The sequence below is a fragment of the Rhizomucor pusillus genome (assembly GCF_041956525.1).
Source record: "Rhizomucor pusillus strain CBS 183.67 unplaced genomic scaffold VTP01scaffold_6, whole genome shotgun sequence".
Classification (NCBI taxonomy): Eukaryota; Fungi; Mucoromycota; class Mucoromycetes; order Mucorales; family Lichtheimiaceae; genus Rhizomucor; species Rhizomucor pusillus.
In genome coordinates, this window is record NW_027192148.1 from 56,084 (window position 1) to 80,063 (window position 23,980).

Sequence of the window (23,980 nt, forward strand, 5' to 3'; positions counted from 1 at the left end):
TTGCCACTGCCCAGAATTGTTCTATTGGGTTAAGCTCAGGCGAATACGTAGGAAGATACACACATTTATATCCTCGATATTCAATACACTTCAATATATTTTCATGCGTGTGAATGGGTGCATTATCCATGACTACATAGTGACCTCTCATATGTGGCTGTTTGTCCATTTCATCCAGAGTCAGTTTTAAAAAACTAATGTAGTGGCCTGTAACTGTTCCTGAGCTCATATACCCGTCAGCTTTTCTCTTCTTGGCAGGCCTTGGTTTTTTGACGCCGACCACAAATAAACCTGTGGCAGAGATAACGCCCAATATAGACGTTGTGTTTGCTCTCGTAGTAGGCCTGGTAATAATGGCACGCGTACCTTTTTTGGACCAAGCTCTTGACCGTTTCATATTGATGTCAAAAGCAGATTCGTCAAGAAACACGCAATTTGTCAGAAAATTCATGTCGGTATTTTCCCACTTAACGAACCCAATCATACCGTTCTTGAATCTTTGCTGGACTGTTTCTTTCGATAGAATGAAAGTCAGCTTTCTTCAACGAAAGGCTGTATTCGCTTCTCATGAAATTATAAACCGTGCTACGTGAAACTTTAAGATCATTGAACCTTTCCAGTAAATGCTCAGTCACTTCAACAACAGAAGCAGAAGGATTAGCATCAATGAAGTGGATAACAGCTGTTTTATGCTCTTCAGTCAAGATACATTTACGACCAATCTGTTTGCAACTCTCAAAAATGCTATCAGGAAGCAAATTGTACTGCTTAACCCATCTCTGAGCAGTTCGAATGTGTATACCCAACTGCTTCGCTGCAGCTGAAGCGCTCATACAATTTTCAATCTTCAGATCGAAAAATCTAACCTTATCCTGGACGGTATAACGTACATATTCCCGTTTTACGTTGGCCTCCTTCATTCGAATGTCTTCATCTTTTGGATTTTCTACCATCAATGGGCGAGCCGGTGGAGATTCAGTAGAGGTCGTATTTCTGAAGTATTCACTATGAGTCGCAATCGCTTCAACAACAAATTCATCCTGATCAACAACATACTCCATCGGCTCAGGACCGCCATTCTCATCAACGACATTCCATGCCCATCTTCAAATAAAAATATTGTAAAGAATTGAAGAAAAACACTTTGCAAACAAGAAATGGCCTGCGTTTCATAATTTTTCGAGTGCCAAGAAATCATCCTGACACGACATCATTTTGAACAGCAGGCGACATGGTTTCTAAAAATTCGACTTTCCTTTCTGAGAATGCGAAATTGATTTTGACCAGCCAACGACATCGACCTTGATTGGTCAGCGACATCAATTTTGACTGCACGCGACATTGCTTGTTGGAAGCATTGTAGTAGTAGTCTTGTCTAGAAATTCAATGTTGTTACAAATCAGCATTTTGGCCGTCCAGTGGTGTTTTCATCCATTCCCAGACTAGGTTCGCATAAACGTTATGTGGGATCGAACGGCCGCTGATCCATGAGCCGAGCGCTACAACGGGACCGAGCACATTGGTCTGCATGACTGCATCTTTCTATGAACGTTGCATTAAAAGTGCATTAGAGGTTTTCTCCAGGATCAAGATTTATGTTGCTAAACTCACGTCTCCCAAAATAAGTTTCACAAGAGCCACATTTTTGCTCTTGTAAGGCCCTGGGGCCTCGCCTTTGATAGACTTTACAATATTCTCCAACGCTGCTACACCTTGCAGCCATGCAAAGTGGCCTGTCTTGACATCAGTGTGGTCAATGACGTCTCCTACAGCGTATATGTGTGGGTATCTGTCGTCCTGGATCTGCAGCGTGTCCTTGACTTTAACAAAGCCGCTATGCTTGTTGATCGATTCGGACGAGAAATCTGATAACAGCTGGCTGTTGGGAATCATGCCAATGCACGTAATCTATATTCATTCGTAGACAGGGTTCAATATACATGGGCCGTTCCTGATAGTTTACAGCACTTACCGCCAAATCTCCTTCAATGACTTTACCGTTCTTTGTGCGTATCTGCAGAGGTTCCACCTTAAGCGGGAATCCATTTTCGGGTAGAATGACTCGGTCGCCGAGAATCTGCCTGACGCCGTGCTTTCTCAGCACATTGTAGGTCATGCGATCGACACTTTCCTTGTATTTAGCCATGTATCGAGATCGTGAGTGTATGAGAGTGACATGTTTCTCTGGGAAATGCTCTTTGATTTCGGAGGCCAGCTCTAATAAATGCATATTGTTGTTAGCATACATATTTTATAGATGGATAAATCTATGTAATCACTCCATTACCCAACCCAACAGCACCGCCGCCAATGATGATAGGTCGCTTAGCTTCACGAATGACTTGCTGGTACTTTTTAAGCATTGCAATGCCGTCTGTTTTCGTGTACGTCGCACTGAATCGTCCAGGAGGCGGGATGGTAGCTCCAGCAGCGTATATGAGATACTCGAAATCGATGCGTGTGCCAAACTCGGGTACCGATCGATCGAGCTCAATGTGATGTTCGTGAATCGCAACAACTCGCGCGTGCACTACTTTGCCAACTTGATCGTCGCCGCCAAATAAATTGTCGTAAGGGACAAAGAGTTCTTTTTCAAATCCTGTCTTGACGCAGGCTCTCGGGAAGGCATATACAAAGTTGTAGTGGCTCTTTTCATCCACCATGATAAACCGATGTGTACGCAAAGCTTCGGTCTCCGTTTGCCACTGCAAGGCCGCTCCCAGCACTGTTGATATGGTCAATGTACGTGTGTGCATTTACGACTGGACTATGAACGCCTACCGCCTGAAGAAGCACCAATGGTTACGATATTCTTTTTCGGTGAAGCAGCCTGTACCATGCTTCTTATTGCAGCTGTAGCGAAACAAAAGAGAGAAAGAGAGAGTAGCGGTGTAAAGTGAGATTACCTCCGTGCCTTGTCAAAACTTTTTGTTATCTGATCTTGCAAATTTAACCCCGGCATTCCCGTACTTCTGTGTCACCAAGCAGGACAATGACATTGCTGTGTTCATCTGCGCCACATGCATTGCTTAACTGAGTGAGCTTAAAGTTTGCTGCTGCTACTATGCTCAAAAGTCCAGGCTTGTGCCCTTTTGGTCCTCATCAGGCCATAGAAAAGTTGTCTATGCGCTTTGACTTTTGAGTACCAAAAATGATATGTATATATAAAACCCGCGTGATAGCAATGTTGGACCCAGGTCGCGGGCACAAGCTGAGAGTAGTAACAGCTCACCGCGCACATGTCACGTGTGGAGGTTGTCTAAACTAAACCGAGTCAGCGGAGCTCCCCTCCTGTTGTGCTTATCTGCATAACTACTCTCTGGAAATGAAACTCCTGTCATTCGCCATTGCAGTATTTGCAGGCCTACTGTCAGTCAGCGCCGGTGAGCCTCAGCAGACTGTGCTGCGTGCTACCGGTCGTCTTCAAAAGCGCGTTGCTATCGTTGGTACGTACGGGGGACGTGAACTTGTCAATCGTTGCTGCAAGTCGATTTACGCAGACAATTGCAGGTGGAGGCGCAGCTGGCACTTCGGCCGCGTTTTGGTTGCGAAACGCATTCCCAAAAGAAGAACAACTGTCTATCACACTGTACGAGAAAAATGATTATCTGGGCGGACGGAGCACGGTTGTACCTATCAAGGGCAACGCGTCAGTTGGATTCATGGAGCTCGGAGCTTCCATCTATGTTCCGAAAAATTACAACCTGATGAATGCGACCGAGCGGTTTGGGCTCAAACGCAAAAGGCTGGCTGAAGAGTCTTGGAACGGTCGAGGCTTGGGGATATGGGATGGCAACTCGTTTTTGTTTGAAGAGTCTGGTAACAGTTACTGGGATACGGTCAAGATCCTTTGGCGATACGGTTACGACCCCATAAGAGTAAGTGTCGTATACTACGGCCAAAAGAAGAGAAAGACAGAAATTGTTCCCATTGAGACTTTTTGCTAAATATCGCGCAATGTAGTTTAGGAATCTACTCCAGGAGATTATCGAGCAGTTTGCGAGAAACGTCTATCACGGTGACGACGTTGTCTCATCTTTTCGCGACATCCCAGCATCGCTGAAGCAATATGCGTTGGATATGTTTACGGACAAGACATCCGCCAATTACTTTGAGGGAGAGCATAAACTTTCTCAGAGATTTGTTCGTGAATTGATTCAGTCATCTACCAGAGGAAACTATGGCCAGGATGTCGAGGATCTCCATGCATTTGGTGGATTGGTAAGCGCACGCAAAGATGACCTTATTGGATAAAATCCAAACCGTTACTGTGGGGCAGGTCTCCATGGCGGCTGCGGGAGCCTGGTCAACTGAAGGCGGCAATTTCCGCATCTTTGAAGAGTTTGCAAAACGCTCAGGTGCCAACATACATTTGAATACCCGGGTCCTTAGCATCCGAAACTCTACGGAAATCGACGATCAACGCAACGCTGTTGGCCGCTATCTCCTTGCTACTGATAAGGATGAAAATCAAGTGTTCGACGCGGTCATCATAGCTACGCCGCTGGTACTGTCGTTTTATTACTTGCAAAACTAGCATGGCATGGACTAACATGTCAAGTATATTTGGATAGCATTCTTCAGATATCGATTTGCCCTTTCAAACCGCAGCTGATGCTTTCAGAGAGTACCATGTGGTTCATGTTACTTTAATCGCCGGTGTCCTGAACCCTGGATATTTCGGACGCACAGCAGAGACAATGCCGCAAATGATCATTTCGACAGGAAAGCCTCTGAGTAAGTTCCTTTCACGGGCAATTTCACTTGATCATTAACGCTCGATATGTACGATAGCACAATATTTCCCTGACTCAAAGCAACCATTTACAACATTTGCGGTGCACAAGCAACTCGAAAACGGAGAGAGTGTTGTCAAGATTTTTTCCCATGAATCCATGCCGGAGGAGGAGCTTGATCGCTTGTTCCATAACAGGAGTTGGACTTATCGAAAAGCATGGGAGGCATTCCCAAAGCTATATCCTGTCCAAGGTCACACCTGGCCATCCGTAGTTTTGCATGGATTCGACGATGAAACAGATGATACATCGTACATTCAAAGCGGAATACTATATGTCAATGCTTTTGAAAGTGTCATATCGGTACGTAATGGCATTGCCTGATCAACACTAGTGAGAAGGCATACTACTGACTATACATTTGTTTTAGACGATGGAGACAGAGACTGTCGCAAGCAAGAATGCTGTCCGGATACTACGTGAGCAGTGGTGCAAATACAATCCAAGCATGCCTTGCGCTGCTTTTGGAGAAGGCTGGGGAGAACATTAGAAAATCAAATTCTGCTAACTGTACGGGTGCAATGCCCTATCTCAGCTCATTTTGATCAGTTGAATGAATTGATATCTTGTTAACATCGACGCTACTGTATGAACACAAACTTCAAACTACAATGCAATGTCCAAGGTACAATTTTTCCTTGATTATGAGCGCCTAAGATAATCATTTTTCTACGAGAATAGATTTTCTGCAGTAAGTATCATGGTATAAATCCGATACAATTGTTGCTGACTTGGTGATATCGGGCTCCTGATTTTAAACTCAAGGTTCTCTTTACTTTCTTCGACCATGGCAAAGACAACGTACACGATTGGCACCAGACGCTCGCAGCTGGCACTCGTACAGACAGAGATCGTGCGCGCAGAACTGTCAAAGCTGTATCCAGAATACGAGTTCAAAATCGAGGCAATGTCAACCACCGGCGACAAGATCCTCAACGTTGCCTTGAGCAAGATTGGCGAGAAATCCTTGTTCACCAAAGAACTCGAAGTCGCACTCGAGGATGGACGCGTCGACTTTGTAGTACACAGTCTCAAGGACTTGCCCACGACGTTACCGCCTGGCATGTTTTTGGGAGCAGTTATGGAACGAGAGAATCCGAACGATGCGCTTGTCTTGTCCGAGAAATACAAAGGATATACACTCGCTACCTTGCCGGAAGGATCCGTCGTTGGTACCAGCAGCTTGCGTCGAGTGGCACAATTGAAACGTCGATACCCGAAACTCATATTCAAGGATGTTGTAAGTGGTGATAATATTCACATGGAGTTCGTCGCTCGGTTTTAACGTAACTTTTTTTCTTTTGCAGCGTGGCAACTTGTATGTGAAAAGTCTTGGACGTGAAATTAAAATGATGATGTTAACGTCTTTGTAGAAACACACGACTTTCAAAGCTTGACGATCCTCAGGGCGAATTCGCAGCCATTATCCTGGCCGTGGCTGGTCTCGTGCGCTTGGGTCTAGGCGACCGTATTTCTCAAATCCTGGATCCATCAGAATCTCTTCATGCAGTGTCTCAAGGTGCTCTAGGTATCGAATGCCGCGAAAACGATGTGGAAGCACGGAAACTCCTTGAATCCCTGAACCACACTGAAACTAGAATCATGTGCTTAAGCGAACGTGCCATGATGCGGACACTTGAAGGCGGATGTAGTGTGCCCATTGGCGCCAACTCTAGCCTAAAGGATGGAAATATCCTCACTTTGCGAGGACTGGTTGCCAGCTTGGATGGTCAAAAAGTAGTTGAACATGAAGATCAAGTCATACTGGACGCAAGCGCAAGCTTGGAAGAAAAGGAGAAGGCAGCTAACGAATTGGGCAAAAAGGTAGCAGAAGAGTTGATTGATCTAGGCGCAGGCGCCATCCTTAAAGAATTGGCACACAATTAGACTATGTATGCGCTTTTGGAAATATACAAAATTATGCTACATCTTTAATTCGATTATAACTTTGTCATCTGAGTTGTCGCAAAATATCGACCAACTGAGTCGCCATTCAGGCACACTGACAGCTTTCGTTCGACAATATGAATGTCAGCCGTACATGTCTGAACGCAGTAATGCGACATGTCGACTGTGGGCGTTGGCAGGGTCAGGCTTACCGCCTTTGCAAAAGTATTTATACAGTATCTTTTATGGATCGCCGGGACATTTCATTGAAGGGGTCAGTGTAGATCTTTCAGCCACGCAGCATCGTCAACATGGCACGCAGTCTGGAGCTCGGTTGCAATATCCTCGTCTTGAGCGGCGACCTGACCGACCGTGGACGACTATCAAGGAGATTCACGAATATGCAAAACACTTGGAAAATGGGCAAAAAGATACACGAACAATCACTGTAACCGGTCGCATTATCTCAAAACGAGAATCGAGCGCAAAACTTGTATTTTACGATCTGGTTCAAGACGGCGAATCGATACAAGTCATGGCGTCTGCTGGACGATGGGAAGGAGGCTCGTCGTTTGCAGAAGCAAACCAGGTCTTGAGTCGCGGCGATGTTGTTGAATTCACAGGCGTGGCTGGAAAGACCAACAAGGGTCAGATAAGCATGATCGCTACAAAGGATATGCGTGTGCTAGCGCCTTGCTTGCATAACATTCCAAGGACAGGATTGAAAGATCCTGAGAAACGGTTTCGACAACGGCATTTGGATATGCTTGTCAACCCCAAAGTGACAGAAATTTTGCGAACACGAAGTCAGGTATTACATTGGGACGAAAGGACTTTTTTGCAGGCTTTGAAAAAATTACTGATTTGGCTCGCAACAGATTATCAGCTACATACGAAAGTTCTTTGACGAAAGAGGATTCGTTGAGGTCGAAACTCCTGTACTCTCACCTAATGCTGGCGGTGCCAACGCGAGACCGTTCCTGACGCACGCAAATGCACTGGATTGTGAAATGCAGCTGCGTATTGCTCCAGAACTATATCTCAAGGTATTGATTATTAAACACGCACGTCTATCGAGTTTGCTGACAGTTTTATATGGTTTACAGCAACTTGTAATCGGTGGAATGGATCGAGTCTACGAGATTGGGAAACAATTTAGAAACGAGGGAATAGATGCAGATCACAATCCAGAATTTACTACCTGTGAATTTTACCAAGCCTATGGAAATCTCGAGACGCTTTTCGACGATACAGAGACTCTGCTGAGAGGTGCGTATATGCTGGTGCAGTCTTCTTTTCTTTCCCGAATTCGAATACTCAGCTATACATCCTTCGTATAGGTCTCGTACAGAAAGTCACAGGCAGCTCAAGCATTGAGATCGATGATTTCGGATTCATTAGTTTCGAACGACCATTTGCACGCATTAATGTTCTGGATACATTGGAATCTAAGCTCAACGTCTCCCTGACTGAAATTTTAAAGGATAACAAAGAAGGTATTATGACTACATTGTGGAGAATATCCAGTCACTCATCGATCAAAAGAGAATTTGAATGCTCTCATTAATGTAGCTAGCAAAGCGGAAGTGGCAATATCTGGACCACCAACGATACCACGCATCCTCGATAAATTAATATCCAACATGATTGAGCCCGAATGTGTACAACCGACGTTCTTATACAACCATCCATTAGCACTAAGTCCTCTAGCGAAGAATGGCACTGATGAAAAGGTAAGGAACAACTTGAGAAAAAGACTACTGCCAACTTAGTTAACAACCGTTGTGAAAGGGTCGAGAGATTGCCGCTAGATTTGAGCTTTTCGTTGCTAGAAGAGAGATCGTCAACGCGTACGAAGAACTGAACGACCCAAAGGAACAACGGCGGCGGTTTGAACTGCAGGCATACGAGCGTCAACTTGGTGACCTGGAAGTACCTGAACCCGACACGGCGTTTTGCGATGCTTTGGAATTCGGTTTGCCGCCCACAGCAGGCTGGGGTATGGGCATCGACCGCGTCGTGCAGCTTTTGACAAACGCATCGCATATACGAGAAGTTCTAGCATTCCCGACAATGCGGCGGCTACCCACCACAAATAAACCGAACGAGCAACAGTAAAATGTATAATCTTACCTTTACGTGCATTTGGCACCATATTTGTACGATGCAGGAGCGCATTAACTAGATTGTCCATAAGCATATTAAAAGTTAGGAACAGTGAATACCATGTACTGAATCGGCTCTTTGTATAGATAGATAATTGATAACTAGAAGGCACAAAGCAGTCTAAATTGCCTGGTCTACATACATATCTGTTGCAAATAGCTAGATTGTAAAACCTTTAAATGAAAATGTAGGACGAAGGCAACATGGGTACATGGTATATGTAGCATGTCCTATCGTTGCTCTTATAATATCTCTTCTGCATTGCCTCGTGCAATGTAAATGGCAGCTCGTTTGCAGGATACTAGCGTTCATCATTTGGGTATCAACTTTGCAGGTTGGACACAGTATAAAGAAGCAAGTAAATCTTATTTGACACCGAAATGACCTTTCAAGAATTTATTGCGCCTCCAATTTACTTACAATGTCTCTGCTTTGATCCTAGATAGCGTTGCTGGCGATAATTATTCGGTGGATCAGATGGCTCGCAATTGTCGGCGAGTCCATACTGGTTGCATGTATGCTTGAACATAGCTTTGAGGGAAGCACCATCTCCGGTGTACACAATGCATAGGGTGGGTTGCTCATCTTGTGGGAATCTGTGTATTCGATAGCAAGCTTCTCGTGTTATATCCCATGCAAATGGATCCTGGTTGTAGTCTCCACCCGGTGTTATGCAATGGTATTTTTCAAATGGTGCATCTTCAGCATTCACCAACAGACTTTCAAGTACAGCAATGACAGCTGTCTCATTTTTAAGTTCAGCAGAGAAGAGAGTCAAGTAAGCATTCCTAAATTCAGCAAGAAGACGTAGAGATTTTACAACAGCAGGTTTGGTTCCACCGGGAAAGACATTAAAGATGAAATGCGCATGCAATGCTGTCGTACGGGCCCACTAAAAGCTGCAGGGTTTGCGGATCCGACGACTCAGTTATGCTCTGTATTTTTTGGAAGCGCGATCGACGGCTGCACTCGATGATGAGAATGTAGCACCATTTTTGCTGAAAACTATCCCATTCGTGTCGTGTAATCCGAGTATCGTGCGGCCATCTATTAGAACGCACTTGTTTATGACCTTATAGACAGGGAGAGGCTTCGTTGTGAGATAGCGGTCGATTGGAGAAATTGTCTTCCACATACTATACACTTGTTACCCTTTGAAAAAAAAAATAAAAAAAAAAAAAAGGAAAAACGGCCACTCGCCATCACCAACCTGCTTAGTCCACTAGATGATAGGTAACAATGACCAGCTTGCATTCGCCCGCAGGTTTTCGCATGAAATGCCGAAAAGTGTTAAGAGTCTTTTTCAACAGCAGATGTATATATCTATATACAAGGCAATCCCTTATTACTTCAAGTATAGCAGATACAGCTATTATACGTTGAGTCTGGGATCATCTAGTAGTTGTTTTTCGGAGGTTGCTGATGAGTAGTTCTTGAATTTCATCGAGATAATTGATAAGGTTTTTATCGGCGCACTGTTTGGTACCAAAATGGACTTGACGCAAAGCGTCGCGCAAGACTACGCATTACGAGACTGCATTACTGCAAGATGGTGATATGCGTTCTCGGAGACGTTCTCGATTTGGCATTGACAAACACCGGAGGCATAAAAATATGAAACTGTTTGCTACAATGGGCGTCGTTAAGGCGGCCCGAAACACTGGAAGGAAGATATAAATACAGCCGAACTATCACAGAGCTTCTTTCAAACATCAAGCAATCATACGTTTGAAACAAGCATCATCATGGTATCCAAGTCTGGACTCGGCCTTGCTGTCATTGCTGTACTTGAAAGTCTGCTGGTGAATGCTGAAGATGCACCATTTGAAAAATGCCATTGCATAACACCGGGTAGAGACTACAACCAGGATCCATTTGCATGGGATATAACACGACAAACTTGCGAACGAGCAGGCGGTTATCCAAGGGATGAGTATCCGCCCCAATGCATTGTGTACATCGAGGATAAAACTTTCTTCACGAACCAATGTAATGCGTCTGGCATCAACATCGAATGCGAGCCATCTGGTCCACCATATTGTTATCGCCAGCAGCGCTATCTACGCTCAAAGCAGAAGCATTGTAACTGAATGGATGAAGCAATAGAACTGATTCATCTATGCGAGCTGCCATATTATGTCGTTATGGATTCTAAATCATTACTCTATTATTCATGTCGGACAATCGCGTTCACACAGCTGAGCAAAGAATCAGGCCACTCTGTGACGTGACGCGAGACGATTTTCGTATGTAGGCTCAAGTTTTTGGCAATTCCTCGTGAGACTCGTTCCCACTGTAGTTCATCTTATTGTTTGCAGGATGTTAATATAATGGCTATCTTGGCGGAGGAGGACGTAGAGTCTCTCTGCAACAAGTTCGTCAATGGTGAATACGGTCTGCTAAGTACTGCGATCTTTTTGTAGCAAAATAGCACTACAGTGTTTCAATCGAGAGCTGCATCCTAAACGACATTTATCCATTCAATTGATCCCGCATTCATCAATGCACTGGAAGCTTCTTGCTGCGCTGCATGTTGTGCGATAGCCTTGTATACGCCTGCTGCAGCTTGTACATGTGTGCTTCGTCTTTAACTCCTTAGCTCACTTGAAATTTCTTTGCACAAAGCGCGCAAAGTGGCAATTGGGAGTCGCCGCAAACAGTTCCACCAATCCAGGTCCGTCATGCATGATCGCTGTAGCACGAGTACATGCTCGTGCACATGGCATGGACAAAAGGCCGCAGAGGAAGACGTGTAACAATTTCAACGGTGATGGGAAATAATAGCAACAAAGGTATAAATACAATGGAGTTATGAGCTTCTCTTTCAGATATCGGACAGTCATCCCTTTTCTTGGAACAAGTATTATGGTATGACAGTGATCAGCGAGCTTGGCTTGGTATTCAAAGAAGCTACCAACTAGCTCGTGGTTACTGGCGGGACGAGAAGCGTTCACTAACCTGCATCTCTACGTCGGACAAAGCATCGCACCATTGTATGAATTTAACCGCTATTGTTTGTCAGTCGGCAGCACTAAATGTGGTCCCTATGGTCCACCACCTCATCAGCAAGATCCTACAGGAGCAAACACATTATGCATAGTTGAATGGATAAGCAATAAACTACTTGGTAACTTCGTGCGATATCCCATGTTACACATATTACTGTTCATTAATACAATGTTCACTGCTGTGGATCCAGCTCCAAGTTCAGAAGAGATTTTAGAACAATTAATCCTCCCATTTTTGAGCACAGCACATTGTGCTCTGAGCAAGATGCCAAATGTACACCTGCTCGTCATTGTTTGTGAGAAGAGAATAACAAAAGACGAACGACCTTTTTAAACTTACATGAAGGACAGCCTTCTTCGCATGAACATGAGGTGATTTGTTGTATACAGGTATCTACAAGCTCGCCAAAGAACTGATATGCCTGTCGTATGATGCCACTAGGTTGGGTTTCATACAGCGCAATCCTAAACTTAGATTAATAAAAAGTTATCCGATTCTGTGATGGTTATCAGGTTTTACCTAGGCGGTCGAGGCCGGGTAGCATACGGACTCTTGCATTCTGTGCGTATGTCAATAGATGTTGAAGAAGCGAAGCGAGGTAAAAGGGATATCAGCGCATGAGCTAAAACGAAGATTAATAAACGGACGAATAATACATCGGCTTATCTATCACAGTTGTCTAACCTGCGGCGTGAATTGCAGCCATACGGTCAATGTCAAGATCATCCAGCTTTGCTAGTGCATTGGAAGGTACGTCCGCCCAGACCCCAGTGGAGTATCTTAGGATGGGATCCATATACAACTCGAGTGTATCAATAATCCTACTCCTCTTATCCAACTTGTGATAGCCAAACACAACGGTTTCAACTATGCATAAACTATCAGCCAGAGTCCAACTGTGAATTGAAAAAAAGCCAGCAACTCACTTTGAACTTTGCCGTATGCAACGTAGGATTTGTTTTGGACAAGAGGCTTGCTCTTGGTTGTATTGACAACGTTTACGTTCGTGTAATCCCTCTGAGTGGTAGTCCAATCGACGAGAGTGTAATGTACCTTGGCATATCGTTGATCGGTGTTGCATTCTTCAACCAGATATGTCTTCCCTTGATGTATGAAAACAGCGCCTATCGTTGCATCTTGTTTAACAAAACCCGCAATGTTAATGCGTAATGAGATTCAATGTGTATTTTACCTTCATATATCTCGAATGGTGCACGAGAAGACTCGATCTCTTCTAGCACAGTATTTCGACCGCCAGTGACATCGACCACTGCGTAAGTCTCCTCTACGATGTTACGAATGTTCACGAACTGCGAAGGATACGGTTGGAAACGTGGATGCGGGCGATACATCTAGATATCGAATCAGCTTATTGCTGCAAAATCTCACTTGGTTTAAACTATACATTGTTACCAATTGATGTCAGATGGTCTTTGCAAATCGCCTCTGTTTCTGGGCCAAAGAATATTGCATCTGTCTCAATGTTGATCGGCATCTCTTCAGCGGCGCATTGCAGATGATTCTCCAATATCAGTGTATTTTTCTCGACTTCAAAGAAAATATCTTCGACAGATTTATCAAACAGAGCCGCTGGATGCCTCGAGTAAAACTGATCGAGTGGATTCCCATCCGCAATGACCATCGAAAGTGAGTCTGTATTTCTTCTTCCTGCACGGCCAGATTGTTGCCACTGGTGGTTTTGTCATTAGCCAATCAATAGCGGGTGACTGAGTTACACTGCTTTACCAAGGCTGATATTGACCAAGGCATGCCAATCATAAGGACAGCATCTATAAAGGTAGATAAGTCGTACACGAAGCTTTATCTGCTTGCAACGCATCCGTTTTTACCTAGCGATCCGATATCAACACCGAGCTCCAAAGCATTCGTGGCTACCACACCCAAAAGCTCGCCGTTGAACATTTGTCTCTCGATCTTTCGTCGATCGTGCGGCATATATCCACCGCGATATGACATGATGCGTTTAAGCATATCTGTATTCTGCTTCTTTTCTAAATTTTCACGCAGTTGCTTCATCAATAATTCGCAGGTTTTTCTGATCTATACATGCAAAAAGTTGTTGGTAAATTTTGAAACGAGCACTCTGTCAGATACCAACCTTGCAGAATGCAATGGTTCTTACATTATTTGACATTAGATACTCGAATATTTCCGCGCCTTCGGCGACTGCACCTCGCCGACCAGCTTGCGGGTCCATTGGGTTCAAGAGAGGAGGGTTCCATACAATGAATTTCTGTTGTGCCACTTTATTGTTCAATAAACGGTCAAGTAACACCAGATGAGACATCGCTTACCTTTCTTCCACACGGTGCGCCGTCTTGGTTCACAACTTGCACATTATCTACTCCAAACACGAGTCTCATATGCTTTAAATCAATGCAAAGTTAATAGCCGGTACAAATAATATTATTTTGCCTGTTCACCTTTGCTGGATCCTTGATGGTCGCACTGCAGGAGACAAACTGGACGTTGTTGTTTCCAAAGTGGTGGCACAGCCGCCGCAGACGTCGCATTATCAAAGCAACGTTTGTCCCAAATAATCCGTTGTAAATGTGGAGTTCTAGAGATTGTAAGAAATCTGCTTGCAAGTCGCTCAAGTATCACTGATGATTTTTTTCTTACCATCTACAACCACGTAGCGCAATGCACCGAGAAAATATCTCCAACTCTTGCAGTTTGGTAATATGGCATGATGAAGCATATCTGGATTTGTAAATATCACGCTGGCGTTGGCTCTGATCCCAGCTCGATCTTCGCTTGGAGTATCGCCATCAAAAGTCGACATCTTTGAAAGTTATCAATGGATCGTTCAATGCAGCAGTAGTGATCATACATGGCATACCTGCATATCTGACAGGCTGGGGCATAGTTGTACAAGTTCCTTCATAGCCCTCATTTGATCCTGCGCCAAGGCTTTTGTCGGAAAAATATACATGGCTTTGCTTGTATCGTCCGTCAATAGACTTTCGAGAACGGGCAGCTGATAGATCAATGATTTGCCACTGGTATTTATGTTGAGTAATTGATATCAAGACTTGAATTTTTATCTCGTACCTAGCAGTAGATGTAGCAACGATGACATGCTTCTTTTCCCTAAGGCTCTGAATGGCTATAGTCTGGTGTGTATATAACTCGTGTATGCCTTTTTGTTCCAATGCAGCCTGTATTTCCTGAGGTAACGGCGGATCTAGTGTACCTTTTCATCAAGCAGTATAGATAATAGACAGGTTAGCAATTGCATTTTTAAGTCGTCTCGTTCTATCTTTTACCATATTGAGCATGCTTTTGAGGGAATTGGCGCTCGCAACCTTCAGTATCCAGCTGTCCGCGATAAAAGGGTTGGACACGCAGTCGTTCAAGAACGTCAGCGAGAGGTGTCGGTTCAGTGTTAGTATTTGTGGATATGATTTCATCACTGGGTATATTTTGTGATCCTCCTCCTGCTGCTGCTGCTGTTGCTGATGATGATGATGGAGGAGATGGCGAAGGTTCTGAAGGCATGTTCTGCTGGACCTCCTGTGCCAAATGTTCGGATGGATCGATTTTCTATAACATGATTCTCGTCAATCCCATGCCCTCACCGAGCAAATCAAACGAAAAGCTTGTAAGAACTCACTGACCTCTTTAAGGCACCGGCTAAAAAAGTCTTTGAGCGACTTGATAAACTTTTTATTTCTTTGATCGATGGTACGCTTGATCATCTCAGGTTTCAATGGCTTCGGTGCAGGTTTGCGCATAGCCCACTCGTCGCCGCGGTTGCGCATAGCCGATGTTTGCTTTTCCCGTGCTATCCGTTTGCTAACCGGCTTTCCAAACTGAATAATCATATTTGCATTTTGATGCTCAAAATGAATAAAGTCCGGCATGATAACATTGATAGCTGCGAGATCTGCAAGTCGAGCATCAGGTACAGCTGATCGAATACGATCAAGTGTCACAGCTGTCGTCAATCGTGCATCGCAAAATGCACAAAAGGTATTGATTTCTGGAAACAGTCGCTCTAAACGTTCCAGCGCCGGTGGCAGCTTCAGGTTTGAAGACTTAGTTCGCGATTTCTTGGTGACATTCCTCTGCTGATCATTTTCACTGTCGGCAGATCGTTTTGTCGCCATAATAATGGAAAGTAAAAAATGCCCAATAGGACATTCGCAGCAGAATCAGGAAACCGCATTCTGAAACACGCATTTTCATCTCGTATCTTTTTAATTATCAATTTTCCTGGCAAGATAAAAGATATCGCTGCAAAGACCACATTTATGAATCAATTATGCATTCAACCATAACACTATCGTTGAATGAATTAATTTTCATAAGCGAGTAAAAGGTGTGTAGTGATCGGCATGGCAGCGACGGTTGTTGCGGGATTACTGTGTCGGTGTCACAGGTGGGTGGCCTTTTCTTGTTTCAACGTGAGCCGACGACGGGCCCCGGCCTCAACAGAGCTTGACTCCTCTTCCCTTCTCCGTTTACATTGCATGAGCGCAGCCATCGTCGCTGCCTACATTGTAGGTGGTCTGACTTTTATACCGCTGCTGCTTGTCGCTACATACATTTGCCGCACTGTCTTTACATTTTGCAACAGTCTTTCGGCTCGTTCCGCACTACATAAAGTTTACGAGCACGAGCCACCGTCGATAACAACAACAACGCTAGCGACGACACCCGTCCAAACATACAAGCTAGGATGGGTGCGAGTATCCCGAGACGAGCAAAAGCAGCTGCCTCTGGACGTGACCATCGGCGACCTCGTAAAGACATACATTGCTGGGCGGAACGGCAGTCAGCAGCAGCGGCGGGATATCTTCTTTGCAGTTTTGAAGCATACAACCCTGTTTTTATACGACAGTGAAAAGCAACTCGATTGTAAAGCAGTCATTCAAGTGCACCAGCACAGGGTCACAATCCACCCACCAGGATTAGAAGAATTCGAATTATTTGCACGTCCGAGCTCAATTCGGTTGCAGCATGTTGACAACAAGCAACAGCAACAAAGTTATTTCATCACATGCAGTCGGTGCATCGACAAGGAGGACTGGTACCATGCGCTGAAAAGAGCCAGCCACAAGGAGACGAGGCATCACGAGATACATTTTGATCAGGTTGCCATGAACCAGCTTATCAACACAATCCACAGCGACGATTCGCATTTTCAGACACAATGGTTCAATGCAGTGCTTGGTCGCATCTTTTGTGCCGTGTACAAGACCCACAACATGAACGCATTCCTATACAAGAAACTGCTGAGTAAACTGGATAAAATAAACAGCCGCCGTCCACCGTTTCTTGACGAGATATCCGTTCGTTCTGTGCATCCTGGTCACGCCTTGCCCGTGCTCACCAACCCAAAGCTGGTCAGTCTCGGTCCAACAGGGGAACTGACCGCCGAGGCAAACATACACTATGCAGGCGCGATTCGGTTTGAAGTGGAGACCGTTCTAAAATGGAAATATTCAGATCGGCTAAAACCGCTGACAGTCGATTTGGTGCTGGCCATTACTCTCAAGGACTTGAAGGGCAGATTCGTGATGAAAATTAAGGAGCCCCCAACGAACCGTTTCTGGTACGGTTTTCAAGAACTGCCGCAAATGGAATGGCTTGTAGAACCCCTAGTCTGGGAACGACGTGTGGGTTACTCGGTGGTCGTCAAGGCAATTCAAAGCAAAATTGAGGAACTCATTGCCGAAAATGTTGTCTTGCCAAACATGGACGATATCACGTTCTTCCCAACAGGTGGGGCAGGAGGCATTTATGAAACGTCAGCAGATCGGGACACAACAATGTCGACGTCAACAACGTCCCTGACGCCAGCAACAATGCCTGCTACTGCTGCTGCAGAATCTGAAACAAAAAGTGATAACGACCGAGGAGAGTCACCAATGCATCATCCACAATCTATATCGTTGGCAACAGCGAAACGACAGGCTGGGAAGCCTGGTATCAAAGATAAAGCAGCATCAGCTTCGATGCCTGATCTTGGACCACTGCCGAATCCATCATCGTCGCAGCAACCGCAGACCACGCGCAACAACAAACCAAGAAAAAAGAGCTGGTTCTCAAGCAATAATACCAAAAAGAAGAACAAGTCGCCGTCAATGGTGACATCAAAGTCTGATACTACACACAGCAGCAGCAGCAGCAGCAGCAGTAGTAGTAGCAGCGCTAGCGGCAGCAATGCACCTACAAAGCAGCAGTCGTTTGCAGCGCTGGCAACGACGATCCTTAATCGACAACCTCCTCTGCAACAGCAAGAAAAGAAATCAGCAGCATCAATATCATCGCCGTCATCGGAGCCGTCGCCGCCGCTGCCATCCTTGACAATGCAATCTCAAGCCAAACCTAAACATGTCGAGCAACAACAAATCCTTTCATCGTCACCGGGTTCAATCACCTCATCCTCCTCCACAGAAAGCAGTTGCAGTACCACACACATCAACGTTGATGCGACTACTACCACCGCCACCAGCAATACCCTCATGATTCCTGTCTCCACCAAAGCATCCATACCCGCATCATCACCGCCAGCGCCATCCATTGTATACCATGCGTCGTCCTCGAGCGACAGCAGCGCCGCCGCCGCAGCAGCAACAACAACAAGCAGCGATGCCAGTCTGTTGGCAACGTCTGTCTCTAGCCATCTTTCCGTATCAACAATGGAGAGCCACGATCGTGGGTTGCGGTTGCGAAAGCAAGTGTCGCTTGGCCGACTCAACCCGAAATCTGTAGCATCGACGGCCGTATCTCAAATCAATGTGTCGCATGCTATCAATAATAACAGCGCCGATGTCCCAAGTCAAGAATCAACAATAAACCATGTCGGTACTTAGATGGTGTACATACGGCAGAATTTTCTTTTTCCTGACTCAATATGTTTGTATACCAATTCGTTTGCAATGTATATGTGTCTGTTTGTGTTTGTAAGAGAGAATGCACGTATATATAGAAACGATCCAATGAGATAGTAGGACGAGAAAAGGCAATTACAAGCAGTCCAGGGAGAGCTAAGATAGAGACAAGCTAGCTTTATCGTTCTTTTTAGGACAACTGAAAGAGAGAGAGAGTGGAAACACAAGGAAACAAAAAGATAGACAGACAAAAGAAAGAAAAATCATGTAAAAAAGAGTTGTCGGCCTCAGATGGAAATTAAAAGGATATCACACAAGATTACTGGTTCTGTGGGACAGCACCGTTGTTTCTGTTATCCTTATCGTCTGTAGAAGGAGCCCGAGGAGACTGATGTGGCGCCTGGTTGTATGGTTGTCGTGGCATTGGCGGTGGCGCATGCTGAGACGAAGAGCCGGGCCAGTAACCTGCATGCTGCTGGGGGATGTACGGCATGGGATGATGCTGCTGTTGCTGCGAAGGCTGATAAGCGTTGGGTGCAGCGCCGGGAGCACCAGGAGCAGCAGCAGCGGCGGTGGCAGAACCCATATATCCAGGATGATGACCAGGCCAGTTGTATGGCTGGTAGCCAGCAGCTGCCGCTGCAGGACCTGCTTGCGGAGACTGGTGGTAATGATCCACCTAATTTCATTTCATGCAAGGTCAATAACAATGAAAAACGTGACGAAGATTTTTCTTTCTTACCTTCTTTTCATCGTAAGAGGACTTTTCAGTCTTTGGGGTTGAGTTTGCATAGTGATCGTCCGATGTACCAGGTTGCTAACATACGAAAAATAATAAAAAGAATGAATATAAAAGTTAGTTCCCGGTAAGGAGGAAAAACGTGGAAGGGGTGAGTTAAAAGGGACAATAATTACCGGAGAAGAGGACGAGGTTGATTGCTCCGGCTGGACCGGGTCCGGTGCATTCAAACAAGCTTGAATTAAGTTCTTGCCTTCAGGCTTGGTGACAATAGGCTGCAACTTTACGGTCGTGAAAGTATAGACCAAACCCGTTTCAGAAACCACAAGCAGGAGCACTTGGGTGCCTGTCAATGTGCTCAACTCGTATGCCTAAAAAAGAGAGAATTCATCAATTCTATTGTTCCCACGACAAACTAACGCACGGTGCTCCTCATGGAGATATCTCGTATACTCAATAATTACCTTCTTCATAATGCCAGCTTTGCGTTTCGAAAAGGTGATGTGACGCCGGTTCTTGTCCTCAATGTACTCAATCTTGATTTTGCGACGTCCCGAGCGTCGCATCGGCTTCTCCTGTTCAGACTCATCCCCCGATTCGTCGTCTTCCGCTCCAGGCCTTCCGGTCTGCGCGGCGAACTGCGGTTGAGGCGGGGCGTTGCCTTGTTGATTGACTTGATCTTTCTGATGATCGTTATGGCGATTCAGGCCCGAACTATCCATTTCCTTTTTGAGTGGGTTTCCAAAAGCGTTTTCAAGAGTTCCAAATGAAGAAGACCAGTTCTTCAAAGGGTATTTGTGTGCTGAGTATGAATTTGTTGTGACGAAGGCTGCAGCCTCTGAAAACCACGATCTTTCCCTTGCTCCCACACACCCCCAATCAGGTCTCCAGAAATTCATACATCACCAATAAATTTTGTCGCATTTCGTGCGCCATAGTTCTTCAGAACTTTGATGTGTTTTACTCATTGGATAAATCACGTGTTCAAGTGGTGAACAGTGGAGACAGGCTGAAATTACTGCATTTATGGAAACGCCATCGAACATGATCGACTTTTCCATTACCTTTTTTGCTATGGCAAGTCCATGTATTGTTTGAACGCAATTAAAATAAATTTGATAGTACATACATTTCAGACAGCTAAATATATTTATTTGTCAGGTAATCGAGGGAAAAAGGCAACGCAACGTATGCTCCTGTTTAGAGATACATTCTCTCCTACCGCTGCTGATCGGCGATAAATAGTCTCTGGTAGCTTCAAGGGAGGCAAAGAGAAAACGCACGGTCCTTGCCTTGTCCCAAGACTGAGATTACCGGAAAGGCCTATCAGTAGCATAATATTCTCGAAGAGCGCGAATAAGTGCTGCTTCTGTCCTGGTCTGGGGCTTGCTCGAGGCGATATAGTTCTAATTCGTGCTCAAGAAATTCCTCGATAGGTCCTTCAAGGCGATACAGTCGGTCAATAAATGTCTCCGAAGAGGGGAGACGGGACCGATGCACCGCCTACAAGCAGATTTGTGAGCCTGTCTTTGTTCTCATCGTACCCTTGCAGCTGTTCCTTGATGTTCAAGAACTTCAATGGTCCCCGAGCTAGAGAAGCATGCGTTGCACTGTCTCCTCTTGAGTCTTTGCTGTCCTCCGAAGTCTCTGCACCCGAAACCTCGTTGCCTTTGTATGCTTCAATGGAAAGCGCACTGTCTACCAATGCTTCTTAATTGGCGAGAGTGAACATCAAAAAGTACATAAGCAGTTTTCGTGTAATTAACTTCTACTTTCGCCTTCCACATATTGCGGATCAACTTTGGAGCGAAGACTCCAATAATCTTGCTCTCACAACTAGATCCACGGGTTGATCTGGCAATTGATCTAGTTTGACAGTCCAAGCAGACCGGCCATCGAAGATTGTTATACGACAATTTATACACAAGGATTAAGTGTGGAACATGTATGTTTTTTTTTTTATCTTGCATTAGATACAGAATGAGATTTGCTAGCTGTACTGTTTTGCCTAGCCTATGTCATTCGCGAGGATGTCATTCACTTTTTGTTAAATAGCGACATAAGCCATCGTGAGTCAGGCGTACTTCATGCCCTAGAAAAATCGCTAACTTCATCCGGTCTCCAACAAGGTGGGCATGGTCGTTCTGGTTTGGTTGTCCAGACGCTGTATTTGGCTGGCAGCTTGGCAGCGTTCAGTTGCGTCTTGTCAAGAGATTTTCGACTTGCGCACCATTCTGTCAGCGGTACCGGAAAACAGATTGTGCATAGGATCAATAATGGTGCACCGCACTGGATCGAGGGACTGCAGCCGGTGGAGTTCTGAGCATCTTGTCCCTGTAGTTTGCTTGATCAATTGGTCGCCTTTCAGGTTCTCGGCTTGCATTTGCTCCTTGGTCCTCCATTCCCAGTGTTCACGGTCGAAATCGGAATAGCCGTTGTATACGCGCGCTATATAAAGTTACAGGGTGTGGTGCGTTATAATACACCAGGTACTCCGGTTCATTGACCGGAGTCATACCATAGTATAGAGGGTATACCTGGTTTCTCGCGACCTCGCTCGTGCCTCTTCTGTGTGACCAGAAGCCAGCAGGTTCGCCGCTTCCCGGTGATTTCTGGCTTCGACCTGCTCCTGGAATTTGAATGCCCAATCGATATCGGCCGGAAAAGCCTCCGAATACCTTTCGATGCATCGAGTCATTTGAGGGTGACTGTAAGTTGCCGCTCGCAAGTAGTACTGCACACGCCGGTCGACTCCATGCGCTCTAGTGTTTCGAGCCCTCTCTGGGTCGTTCGATTGCATAAAGGCGTTGGTATGCCGTTCAGGATCGAACGACAGTGGCGAGTCCAGTAGCGACCGCAGGGCGTGCCAGCGACCTACAGACAACAAGCTCCAAACAGGATGGTCATCTGGCAATTCTGCCTGCTCGTTGGCAAGTCTTCGAGCGTTGATGTCGACACGGCTTTGTTGCTTAAATCTCTGTGTTGCCATTATCGAAATATCTTCTTTTCTTTACAAATCAGAAGATTCTTATACATGTTATGATGCCTTCTCAACGCACCAGACAACTCTTCAAAAATATGTTTTAAGAAGATTGATAGTACTGCTGGCAGGATGATATGAATTAGCTGTTAATTCCTTCAAGACGCTCCATTAAACTTACGAAATGTTTCTAGATTCAAGTACGGTGTCATCTCTATTTCAAGGCTTCGGTTGTCGCAAGAAACAGAAAACTATGCAACAAAAGAAACACGGTCGGGCTCTGGCGGCAAGCGAGCCTTGAAGAGCCGACGGATCATCATTTTTGTCGCTAACATTCGACTAGTCCATCGGTCTGTGGGTGTCCCGCGCTTGTTAAAGAATGTTGCACATTTAGCCGCCGTTGCAACACTCGTAGTTGTACCAAAATGTTCCACGGATGGCCCTGTGGACCTTTCAATCATCGCATCGAATTCCTCCCTTGGGCGGCAATCCGTTATGTAGTTCTTCTGGAGCTCTTCCATGACTTGCACGTAAGTCTTGTTGTGGATATTTGGATTCGTATACGGACAAGCAATCAGCAACAATGACTTCAAAATCAAGATACGTTGACCTTGTCACGAAACGAGAAAACCGTCACTTCCAGTCCACGGGAAATGTAACAGATCGCGAATGATGGGATAAGGACGCGCCAACACAATCAGTATTTCGACTGGCAAACAGTGTTTGTTTCAGTTGAACGAATGTTTGTTGCTTGATTCACTTTGTTCTGAGACTTCCTCAGATCCCCTTTTAAAGTTCTAAATTGATTGTGAATCAAAAGGGGTACGCAATGCAATTCGGGGTTCGCCCTTTTTGGCAAAGTTTTCATTGTGATTCCTTCCTTGTAGTGAACACCAAGTGGTGGTGTCCATCTCAATCAAAGCGAAGTTGTGTGGTAATAAAAGATAAGATAAAAGTCTTGTTTAAAATAATCATGAAGAGTCCGTGAGATCAGGCCGAAGATACGTTTGTTGAGACAAAGAAAGTCTCGTAAAGGCTCGAGAGATGGATAAAGATCTTTTAAATAACTTGGACGCGTGATCTATCCTTCATTCGATTTCGAGGTGGCCTTTCAAACGCATTGGCTGCTCTGTCTACAATCTTACAAAGATGAAGACAAGTATCCCGGGAAGGATCGCGCTCCGGCATGCTTGCCTTCTTGGAAGGCTGCTCTCCTCTTGCTAGGCTGGTAAGTGTTCTGTCTGCGTAAACGGTCTTCCCGCGTTTGAGCTTGTAGACTAGGGGTCACAGCGTTTGGCGAATACGCTCGTCAGGTCAGAAAACTTTAGATATACAAGTTGTGCTTTCAGGGAAATGCGTAACTAGAAGGCCATGTTCCCTCAGATAAATTTGTTAATGACATAAGTCGCTTTTGCTGCTTTTTGTCACTTCAGATCAGTACTGTTTCTTACTCATGGATATTGAGAAAGTTAGTTAGTAGATGAAAGCAGAGATCACGTGCACGAGTAGGTATAATTTGACTTTGTAAGTTCTTTAATGA

At 45.1% G+C, this 23,980-nt stretch overlaps 10 protein-coding genes across 10 annotated transcripts; 5 read left to right on the top strand and 5 right to left on the bottom strand.

Annotated features, from left to right (window-relative positions):
- Positions 1–467: 467 nt before the first annotated feature.
- Positions 468–1,320, bottom strand: VTP01DRAFT_8897 (uncharacterized protein; the record flags this gene model as incomplete). The annotated part of the gene is made up of 3 exons (XM_069388068.1): positions 468–993; positions 1,057–1,104; positions 1,205–1,320. 3 exons carry the CDS (start codon positions 1,318–1,320, stop codon positions 468–470), a joined length of 690 nt encoding a protein of 229 aa, XP_069240403.1.
- A 72-nt stretch (positions 1,321–1,392) lies between these two features.
- On the bottom strand, positions 1,393–2,839 carry VTP01DRAFT_8898 (uncharacterized protein; the record flags this gene model as incomplete). Its single annotated transcript, XM_069388069.1, has 5 exons — positions 1,393–1,542; positions 1,612–1,908; positions 1,973–2,217; positions 2,288–2,725; positions 2,782–2,839. The coding sequence occupies 5 exons, from the start codon at positions 2,837–2,839 to the stop codon at positions 1,393–1,395; spliced, it is 1,188 nt and encodes a 395-aa protein (XP_069240404.1).
- A 486-nt stretch (positions 2,840–3,325) lies between these two features.
- Positions 3,326–5,286, top strand: VTP01DRAFT_8899 (uncharacterized protein; the record flags this gene model as incomplete). The annotated part of the gene is made up of 7 exons (XM_069388070.1): positions 3,326–3,446; positions 3,511–3,878; positions 3,964–4,221; positions 4,280–4,507; positions 4,575–4,737; positions 4,795–5,099; positions 5,167–5,286. The coding sequence occupies 7 exons, from the start codon at positions 3,326–3,328 to the stop codon at positions 5,284–5,286; spliced, it is 1,563 nt and encodes a 520-aa protein (XP_069240405.1).
- A 98-nt stretch (positions 5,287–5,384) lies between these two features.
- On the top strand, positions 5,385–6,683 carry VTP01DRAFT_8900 (uncharacterized protein; the record flags this gene model as incomplete). The annotated part of the gene is made up of 5 exons (XM_069388073.1): positions 5,385–5,421; positions 5,478–5,487; positions 5,562–6,036; positions 6,104–6,114; positions 6,170–6,683. 5 exons carry the CDS (start codon positions 5,385–5,387, stop codon positions 6,681–6,683), a joined length of 1,047 nt encoding a protein of 348 aa, XP_069240406.1.
- A 137-nt stretch (positions 6,684–6,820) lies between these two features.
- Positions 6,821–8,801, top strand: VTP01DRAFT_8901 (uncharacterized protein; the record flags this gene model as incomplete). Its single annotated transcript, XM_069388074.1, has 7 exons — positions 6,821–6,908; positions 6,968–7,494; positions 7,562–7,729; positions 7,790–7,952; positions 8,024–8,179; positions 8,229–8,416; positions 8,475–8,801. 7 exons carry the CDS (start codon positions 6,821–6,823, stop codon positions 8,799–8,801), a joined length of 1,617 nt encoding a protein of 538 aa, XP_069240407.1.
- Positions 8,802–10,594: 1,793 nt separating this feature from the next.
- Positions 10,595–11,272, top strand: VTP01DRAFT_8902 (uncharacterized protein; the record flags this gene model as incomplete). The annotated part of the gene is made up of 3 exons (XM_069388075.1): positions 10,595–10,838; positions 10,901–10,931; positions 11,104–11,272. 3 exons carry the CDS (start codon positions 10,595–10,597, stop codon positions 11,270–11,272), a joined length of 444 nt encoding a protein of 147 aa, XP_069240408.1.
- A 758-nt stretch (positions 11,273–12,030) lies between these two features.
- On the bottom strand, positions 12,031–15,991 carry VTP01DRAFT_8903 (uncharacterized protein; the record flags this gene model as incomplete). Its single annotated transcript, XM_069388076.1, has 17 exons — positions 12,031–12,137; positions 12,198–12,322; positions 12,378–12,480; positions 12,543–12,725; positions 12,785–12,982; positions 13,051–13,210; positions 13,264–13,548; positions 13,605–13,648; positions 13,709–13,919; positions 13,978–14,112; positions 14,174–14,245; positions 14,303–14,439; positions 14,502–14,664; positions 14,722–14,881; positions 14,934–15,075; positions 15,149–15,425; positions 15,500–15,991. 17 exons carry the CDS (start codon positions 15,989–15,991, stop codon positions 12,031–12,033), a joined length of 2,994 nt encoding a protein of 997 aa, XP_069240409.1.
- Positions 15,992–16,354: 363 nt separating this feature from the next.
- On the top strand, positions 16,355–18,703 carry VTP01DRAFT_8904 (uncharacterized protein; the record flags this gene model as incomplete). Its single annotated transcript, XM_069388077.1, has 1 exon — positions 16,355–18,703. One exon carries the CDS (start codon positions 16,355–16,357, stop codon positions 18,701–18,703), a length of 2,349 nt encoding a protein of 782 aa, XP_069240410.1.
- A 337-nt stretch (positions 18,704–19,040) lies between these two features.
- Positions 19,041–20,182, bottom strand: VTP01DRAFT_8905 (uncharacterized protein; the record flags this gene model as incomplete). Its single annotated transcript, XM_069388078.1, has 4 exons — positions 19,041–19,400; positions 19,464–19,538; positions 19,637–19,831; positions 19,925–20,182. 4 exons carry the CDS (start codon positions 20,180–20,182, stop codon positions 19,041–19,043), a joined length of 888 nt encoding a protein of 295 aa, XP_069240411.1.
- Positions 20,183–21,972: 1,790 nt separating this feature from the next.
- Positions 21,973–22,652, bottom strand: VTP01DRAFT_8906 (uncharacterized protein; the record flags this gene model as incomplete). The annotated part of the gene is made up of 3 exons (XM_069388079.1): positions 21,973–22,463; positions 22,520–22,564; positions 22,622–22,652. The coding sequence occupies 3 exons, from the start codon at positions 22,650–22,652 to the stop codon at positions 21,973–21,975; spliced, it is 567 nt and encodes a 188-aa protein (XP_069240412.1).
- Between the last annotated feature and the right edge of the window lie 1,328 nt (positions 22,653–23,980).